At 38.5% G+C, this 9,752-nt stretch overlaps 1 protein-coding gene across 1 annotated transcript; it reads right to left on the bottom strand.

The window, feature by feature from the left end:
• LOC105442427 (dnaJ homolog subfamily C member 5-like) lies at positions 1 to 8,874 on the bottom strand. The gene is made up of 5 exons (XM_030989429.1): positions 8,704 to 8,874; positions 6,045 to 6,101; positions 4,703 to 4,855; positions 3,685 to 3,822; positions 1 to 93 (listed from the first exon to the last, which is right to left on the bottom strand). Exons 1-5 carry the CDS (start codon positions 8,872 to 8,874, stop codon positions 1 to 3), a joined length of 612 nt encoding a protein of 203 aa, XP_030845289.1.
• Positions 8,875 to 9,752: the final 878 nt, after the last annotated feature.

Raw genomic sequence — 9,752 nt, 5'->3', positions numbered from 1 at the left:
TTATGGTTCGGGCATTGCAAAGACTTCGTTGTTTACGCCCGAGGCTTCGGGTTGGTTCCTCACTGGCTCTCTACTATCTCCTCCGCCAGTTCTCTGAAGAAGAAGAAACAAAGATTGTTTTAATTAGTCAGCATACCTGCGGGATTACGGGGATAAAGCCCCCCCCCCCCCCACCTTCTCCTCTCCATTTAAATGGTGAACATTATAAATGCCAAATTAAAATGGGAAAATAGAAAAGGAGAGGGGGAAGACCCCGCCCCCCCCCCCCCACTCAGTGTTATTTAGGGTACGCATAATTATGCTCGTTCCCTCTTTTTGAAAGCACCCCCTATCTGAGGACTGCCAACATTTCCGAACCCCCCTTTCGCGGGCTTTTTGCGGGCTTTTCCTGCCTTGGAGACCCCCCTAAATCATAAAAAATGCTCAATGTACCCCCCTAACTCGGAATAATTTCTCAGGAGTCTAAAAAGACGAGAGAGAAAAAAAGAGAAAAAAACACCCCCTTTTAAAGAAATCTCCGGGTGAAAAGTTAATACACCCCTTTTTTTTACAATTCTCGGGCCGGACTTTGTCGCACGAAAAGTACTCCTTTACCGGACATTTTGGTAACACGCATGGGGTCATTCCGACCCCGGAGTGGCGGGGGGGGGGGGGGGGGGGGGCGGGGGGCAAGACGTGAAAAAATTAGGACAGGGCGCCCTCTCCCACCCTATAATGCCCTATTATAATTATTTCCATATAAACCATGTTCAGATTACGGTATGTCATTGTAATGTTCCCATATTCAAAAAGGGGACGAACAATGCTATAGAAATGGCCGTGGGTTGATTTTTCGAAGTAGATGCAATCGTGTTATAGACAAATAAATATATATATATATATATATATATAGATCATGAAAATAAATAAATAAGTAAACAAAATAGATACACATTACATTTCATGTACACATGAAATAATTAATAAAGATAAGTAATTGATAAATAACAAATATATAAATGAATGAATAAGTAAATAAATGTTCAATCAATCGACGAAAAAAATATTTTAAAAAGGAACAAATACACATTAGAAACTAGGAATGCAATCGTGTCAAAACGATATGCGTGCAATGACGCCATGTTTCTACTTGTCAAACGAAAGAACATCTCTCGGACTATCCAGAGCAATTTGTACGAAGTCTGTAGCTTCTGTGATACTGGAGATAGGTAGGGCGAAAGAAAGGCCTAACCAAAAAACGGCCCGAAACGGACAAAATGGGGCTGGACGGTTGTGCATGGGTGATTCCGGAGAACGAAGATTACAGCGACCTTGATGGCATGCTAAAGACTAACGCCTAATTTTGAAATGAATTGGGATAGAGGAAGGGACCTAGAAAGGGTTTGCGTTTGCGAGCACTGCGTGCAAAACCAATGGGATTTGGGTGCATGATGAACAATATTGGTGATAACGCGTGCTGCATACTACGGAAGCGTTAAAGTGCCATTCTACTTGACGTCATGACAAGATATTTCATCTTGTCAAGTCGACTTAATATCCATATCATGTCGACATGTAAAGATATTTAACCTACCATGTCGACTTATCAACTTTTATTAGTCGACATGGCGAAATAAATTATGTTGCCAAGTCGACTTCACAAAAAGTTCATGTCGTCATGGCGACATAAGTTATCTTGCATGCACCATCAATGGTGATCGTGAGGCGATCGAGGGACCGGGATCAGGACTAAAGTCACTAGACCTAGACTAGTCGACTGTGAATGAACTACACGTACGCGCGCTGCATGAAATAGTCGTCACACTACATATCTCGCCATGACGACATATACTTTTTGGGAAGTCGACTTGGTGAGATATATGTCGCTATTACGAGATGAACTTTTTTGTGAAGTCGACTTGGCAAAATAATACATGTCTCCATGACGACATGAACTTTTTGTGAAGTCGACTTGGCAAGATAATTTATTTCGCCATGTCGACATTACTTTTTGGGTAGTCGACTTGGTAAGATAATGTCGCCATGACGACATGTATTTTTTTAGAAGTCGACTTGGTAAGATAACTTTTGTCGCCATGACGACATGAACTTTTTGTGAAGTCGACTTGGCAAGATAATTTATTTCGCCATGTCGACATTACTTTTTGGGTAGTCGACTTGGTAAGATAATGTCGCCATGACGACATGTATTTTTTTAGAAGTCGACTTGGTAAGATAACTTTTGTCGCCATGACGACATGAACTTTTTGTGAAGTCGACTTGGCAAGATAATTTATTTCGCCATGTCGACTAATAAAAGTTGATAAGTCGACATGGTAGGTTAAATATCTTTACATGTCGACATGATTATGGACATTAAGTCGACTTGACAAGATGAAATATCTCGTCATGTCGTCAAGTAGAATGGCACTTTAACGCTTCCGTAGCATACAGTGTATAAAATGACGTCTAAAAATGACCCCCTTGACAGATTTTAAAAATCCGGCTTCGTGAGGCCTGCATTTGGCCACCAAGAATACGCTTGCATGATTTCAAGGAAAACAAAGAACGGAAAGGGGGCGAAAAGCAGTCTTAAAAATGACGTCTTAGCCGATATGTGTTATAATTGGGCAGAAACTCAGCAGAATTCGAATAGTGACCCTTGTTCAAACGCGATGTACTCCAATATTTCTGTGATAACGTTTTAGTTATCATTCGGAAGAGCACTTCAATGCGGTTTAGTTTGACACCATTGTCATCTACGTTCAATGTACTGCACGCAAAACACCGGCTGTCACGTAATGCATAGTAAATTCATCATTTTGGGCGATAACTTTGCGCTGACGTCATCAAATTTCACTCATCTTAGCAGACAATTGTGATTGTGACGTATATGGATACATGTCTGTGACGTAGGTAGAGCAGGCTAACGTTATTTCGCACTTTTCTTGAAAGCTGCATATTTGGGGGGAAATTTTCGCAAAGTCGGTCAGCGCTAGGGTATATTATTTTGTATTTGGCTAAAAAGGGCTCAATATGGTATGAGAAACTTCTAGCAATTTTAGTGTTTTAGGGGTCCATTTTTCAAGAATTTTAGAGATTTTTCACGGAGTTGGTTTCGGATTTGAATTTGCAGTACGGAGATGGCATTTTGAAGGGTATGTTATGCGTCACAGATAAAGAACATATTCTCTTGGACTATTTAGAGGAATTTGTTAGAACTCTGTAGGATCTAGGATAGCGGAGATAGGAAAGAAGAAAGAAAGGCCTTTAAAAAAAAACGGACCAGAACCGGACAAAATGGCGCCTGGACGATTATGCATGAGTGATTTCGAAAATCGAAGAATGTAGTGACCTTGAAGAGATGCTAGAAACTATGGGTACGACATTTGAAAGGAAAAGGACAAGAGAAAAGAACCTAGATAGGTATAAGAAGCACTACGTGCAAAACGAAAGAGATTTCCGGACGATAAGAAGAAGAAGAAGAATATTTATAGGGCAGAATGTGAACGAAAACAATGAAATGACGAAGATCGTCATTGCAAAATTAATTAGTAAATAAATGAATAGATAAATAAATAAATAGGTAAGTATTCAAGTAAATGAAAAAATAAATAAATTATTACATGAATGAATGAATGAATGGATTATTTAATATGATTATAAAGCAACAAATAAATACGTAAATAGGTAAATGAAACATACTCCGCCTTCTATGTCGGTGAGATCACCATCTTCCTCATCTGATTTTGGTTGACATTCACTGCACAGCCCAAAGCATCCACAAAAACAACAGCAACAAAAACAGCAACCCGTCGCAAGGAAGCATATTATTGTTGTGATCTGTTGAAAGATGTCAATGAAAGGTTTTTGTTTAAATACACATAATAATTACCGCATTATCACAGGTGACTTCAATACCAATAATATGTGCCTTCCCCCCCCCCTGATAGTCTTAATGCTCCTGATCTCTGTTGTTCTTTATTTTTACACAAGTATTCAATGATAATGTTAACGTTACAGTTTTGTCAAAACTGATCATAAGTTAACATCTTTAATTGAAATCTTCAATTTGGATTTATCCTCGACATTACATTTTCCACCCCACCACCGCCTCTCTCTCTCTCTCTCTCTCTCTCTCTTTCTCTCTGTGTCTTTTTCTCTCTCCTCCTTCCCTCTCTCTCTCTTTCTCTCTGTCTTTTTCTCCCTCTCTCTCTCTCTACCTCCTCTCTCTTTCTCTCCCTTACTTGTATTGTTTAAAATAATTTATGTTAATATAATTATTTTATATCCAAATGTCCCGTTCTTAAATTTGCCTACCCCATCAATAATTATTTATTTCTCTCTGTCTCTCCTGAAAATTACTTTGAAACATTTGCTATTGAATATAAAGTAGAGTTAGCATACTTTAACCCATTGCTTACTGGAACCTGGTGTGTCTCGTGTTAAGTCTATGGGAATTAGATAATTCAGTAGTCGACGGGTTCATCGTCGAATGTGTCGGCTATGAATAGAGGCTTAGCTATCTCTGTCTGTCTGTCTCTATCTCTCCTCTCTCTTCTGTTTCTCTTTCTGTCCCATTTTGTTTCTCTTTCTATTTCTCTGTCTCTCTCACTCACCCCTCTCTCTCTCTCTCTTTCTCTCTCTCTCTCTCTCTCTCTCTCTCTCTTCTCTTCACACACACGCATATACTGTTTACACATCACCCACTACCGATAATTACCTCGAAGCATTTGCTGTTCAACATGACGTAGAACCATATGTTGTCATCCCCGACGGTGTCGGATATGAAGAGACCAAATGATCCGTACTTGTCATATATCTGTCTCTTCTTCTCGTCTGTCAATACTTTATGTGCACGGTTAATCTCTTTAAACTGAAAGGAAGATGGTGGAAACACGAAATCTAATAATGTACTTTGTTTCATACAGTGCATCCTTCAATTACAATTCTGTCTAGATGAATAAGGAAACGCTCTCGGCGGTCTCGCCTGCATTACGCAATTCGGTATGATGAAAAATTGAGACTGGAACATTATCAAAAACATCAACATCAACATCATTATCAACATAAAAAAATGTTGACGCCGCCGCCGTCGCCGTCACCGCCGTCACCGCCGTCGCCGCCGTCACCGCCGTCGCCGCCGTCACCGGAAAAGCGGCGCCTATGTCTCGCTTTTTTGCTACGCAGGGGAGACATAAACTAACTTATTCATACCCTTACGAAGTTTGTAAATATTTAAGTATGTGAACATTGATTTGTCCCCGATATAGGCCTAATATATTACATGAGAATATGACATATTAAAGCTTACATCTTAAAGTAGTCAACGAAGGTCCTAAATAGTTCAATCAGTTCAATCACTAAATAGTTCAATCACCCTTGACTTGCGAAAAGCACACACAAAAATAAACGCATCAAGCTTACAAGGAGTATGACAGATTGAGTTGTTTCGCGGAAAACAGCGTAATACAAAATTGACCTTTAAAACAAATAAGAAAAAATTAAATAAAACAAATATGAAGACGTTCCTCTGCCGTTTCTTTTTGTATCTTTTTTTTTTGGCAACTGCATCGACGAGGCTTACGACTCGAGTGAAGGGTTTTCCATATAAAACATAATTTTGTATCCTAAACACATTATAACCACTATAATAACCCAAGTTATATACCTTTTGGGAAACCCGAAAGTTCTGTCACCAACCATAGTCTCAACCAAACCCATTCTACGGATCCCATGAGGAATAACCACCCCCCCCCCCCCCATCTTAACAAAATAAAAAAAATCAGAGACGCTGTAACTATGTTGCGCTTCCCATGGCAATAGCATATCGCAGTATTTCATGGTTTTCAAACATTGCTTTTGCACCTCCATCTGGCTTTCAAAAAAATAAGATGGATGGAGAAAGGAAAGGAGAGGAGAAAACAGAGCGTGCATGATAAGAGGACCATACGAATCCTCCCACCCCTTTCACCCCTCCTTTCGTAGCCTTTTTGATTTGCATTTCATCAATCCCGCCCCTCCTCTGCTGCACCCATGCTATACGCCACTGCCAGACAGAGTACCTTATCATCTGCTGTGGAGTCGTTCCTGTTCCAATCTGGATCATACCTCAATGCTTGCTGTGAAGGAAGAAAGGGAGACAAAGACCATCATACACTCCTAAAATATGGGGTTAAAATTTGCCCAGCACAAGGTTCCAACCAACTTTGGGAATTTTCTTTATTTATCCTACTTAAGATTCGTTTTATTGTCCAATTCGAGTAAAAACAAAAAAACAGGTTAATCACTTCAAAATGGGTGAAATATTAACCTTTTTTTTTGTTAGTGCCTAAAGTTGGTTTGATACATATTCCTCATGGCACGTTTTTTTACACAGTACTTTTAAGAGTTTACAGTAAAATTCTGAAATCTGGGCCCCGTTTCCTCAAACTTGTTATCAATAACAATCAAGTTACAGTAATAATTGTTATAAGCTACTGAAATCGTGGCATCTGATTTAGCATTTGTTATTGATGAACAATCTTTATGAAACAGGGGTGATCCAGGCATTCTCCTGTCATGCATGCTTTTTTCTTTTTTTTTAATTATTGCTCTGGGCTTTGTTTCGTCAAAAGTACAGAGCCGGGACATGGCTACAATAGTTTTTTTTAGTTTATTTATAATTTTGATATTTAGGATTAAGTAGGCTACTTTAATCATCCTTTCTTTTCCCATTATATTATCATTTCTTATGACGGTGTCACCATCACCTTCTCTTTCTCTCTTTGTTTAATATTGTTGTAATTTGTTTAACCAAAACTCCCTTTTATTACATGCATCATAAAGCATCGCTTTTTAACGAGCCCCTCCCTTTCCAAACCATTGAATCTATAAAACAGAATGTACAAACTTACCATGAAACAGAAATAAATCAACCAAATCAAATACAAATATCTCACTTCTTCTATATCATTTATGTCCAATGAGTATATGAGCCTACCCCCTCTCTCTCTCTCTCTCACTGCTTCTCTGTCTCTCTGTCTGTCTCTCTCTCTCTCTCTGCTTTTCTGTCTCTCTATGTCTGTCTTGTCTCTCTCTATGCTATTCCTGTTATATATATATATATATATATATATATATATATATATATTCTCTCTTTCTTATCTTTTTTTCTCGTTTTCCCCTCTCTCTCTCTCTCTCTCTCTCTCTCTCTCTCTCTCTCTCTCTCTATATATATATATCTCCCTTTCTTCTTTGTCTTCCTTCCCCTCTCTCCATTTTTCGGTTTTTTTCTTCACCTTTTTATATGCATCTTTTATTTCTTCCTCCGATGCTCCCTCTTCAAGTTGAGTAGTGCGTAAAGCGATTCCCCAGATACACTGCAAATGACATTTAGAAATATTAATGAATAAAAAGGGAAATGAAGAAATAAACAGACTAATATTGATTGATAGATACATAAATAAATAGATATTTAAATGAATACATAGATTAATAAATTACTTAATTAATTGATTATTGAATTAAATTACTAATTACATAATATAAAACAATTTCGATTTGTTAATGTGTAGAGACTCAACAGATGACAGCAATAGGGGACGAGAACACTTCCCCCGCCCCTCTAAGATTATTTCAGGACGTGATCTACACCTGTTTCTGATATTTTTATATAATTTCAAAGAGAAAGTGTCACTTTTATAAGAGTTACTGATATTAGTCCATTCGAAATTGTCAACATCTTTTATATTCTTTTTTCTTCTTGAAAAGTGGAAATGTAGTTGTACAGGCTACTTCAATCTAAAAAAGAGCGGGGTGTATACCCTCACCCCACCCCCCCCCCCGCCCCCCCCCCCCCCCCCCCCCCCCCCCCCCCCCCCCCCCCCCTCCGTATGGAATTACGCCGGTCGTCTCGATATCCATGTATTTACTATATGAATTGATAAAATACCAAAGTCAATCTGATAAATAGTTGGACATTGGAGTTTGTATCGAGTTCATTATGAAGTGGCACCGTTAATTATTATCTCTTAACGCGTATATGTTGGCATATGCAATATCTGACTAAAGGGAAATCCAAACTTTATATCAAACGACTCTAAAGGGAAGCATCAATAAGGTGACAGTTTGAATGAAACCAGACTGAATGATGATAAAGTTATGAATTTATGACAGTTATAATCATTATGTATGTAAACTTCAATGGCTGAATCGGTAATATCACTGTGAAGTAATGCCGGAGAATTTGTCATTTTTTTCCTACACGGAACATTACTCAATGTCACTTTTCTCAAAATGTATGACTCATGTAGGCCTAATGCCTAATAACGTTTTAGATGATAAATAAACGTGATTGTATTATGGTGGCAAACAAATCAGAGCAAGTATAATTTACTAAATATGGACATGGCAATAACCAGGCAGTTTCACAATATACGCAACGAAATAAGTAAAAGTTGTGGATAAATATATGCCAAAACTAATATTGATTAAAAGATGAAATAAAATTGGGCCATTTAGCTGGTGTGTGTTCTAATAAGTTTGACCGGTCAAACTGATTAGAACACACACCAGCTAAATGGCCAAATTACATGTATATACATAACAGGTACATGATATTCAACAAGACAAACAAGAACTCAGTATATACTTTCTTCTATATATTAATTATATGCATACACAGTGATATTATTGCATTACAGAACTGATGATTGCAGCATTCTTCGATCGAGATCGACTCACCAAATAGAGAATAAAACAACAACAATACCTCATCGATCGGGTGTCTGAACCCGCTGTCGTCTTTTCTTTCCCCGACGTCGAGGACGGGTCACCGGTGTCATTTTCTGTCGCATTTTCTGCCGTTTCTTCGGGCGTATCCGCAGGGTTATCGCCGTCTCCACCGAGCCCCATAATTATCTTCGTGGCGTTATTATTCCTAGTTTAACGTTATTCCAAAGAAGAATCGTGTCTTATTTTGACTGTTTCGGACATCAGACGGTACCATTAACAGAATGCGATGAACATGTATTTGCATAATCCGGCGATGTGGTCAAATCATATTATATGTCTATCATACCCAGTGTCAAAAAATATTGTTGCCAAAAATCAAACCATTCTCTAGAAATTGTCTTCCTTCTCCACCTGAAGATATTATTGGAATATAGGTGTGTTCCTTCCAGTTCGCAGTAGAGTAACCTATTATGTATAAGTAAACGTGGTGATACATGCAACGATTACTTACATGTACGCCTCCGTCGAATGACTGATCGTACAACGTCTTACTCGCTCGCAGTTAACAGTACTTTTATCAGACATTGTACATACAGCTGCACTGCTTCTCAACAGTACGAAAATACACCTGACGGTGGCCTGTACTCATAGGCGTAGGAAGCTTTTTTTTTTAATGGGGGGGGGGGGGGGGGGGCTAAATCACTCACCCTGAAAATCAAGGGCCCTGGAAGCTCTCAGATTCTAGATGCTCTCTGGTGCAATATCAGCCTTATATTTTTGCATTTAATGACAATCATTTCAAGAAACTTTGCAATTGGGGCGTGATGGTCTGAATATTATTCAGATTTTACGATTTGTGAAGTCGCAGTGCGCAATATTACATCTTATTACAATCCTAATAATGAAAGACAGAAAGACTAATAAGAAACCAAATTATATTAACTTAAAATGCGAGCGACGGCTTTAAAGTAGGACAAAATGTTATGGTGAAAAGAAAATGGGGCATATTTCCTAAGGAAATGCACAAAATAAGGGTGTTTTCAGTCGTAAAAAGTGGA

This window comes from Strongylocentrotus purpuratus, unplaced genomic scaffold (assembly GCF_000002235.5).
Source record: "Strongylocentrotus purpuratus isolate Spur 01 unplaced genomic scaffold, Spur_5.0 spur5_contig_686, whole genome shotgun sequence".
Taxonomy (NCBI): Eukaryota; Metazoa; Echinodermata; class Echinoidea; order Camarodonta; family Strongylocentrotidae; genus Strongylocentrotus; species Strongylocentrotus purpuratus.
The sequence above is the reverse complement of the archived record's forward strand: the minus strand, read 5'-3'. Positions and strand labels throughout refer to the sequence as shown.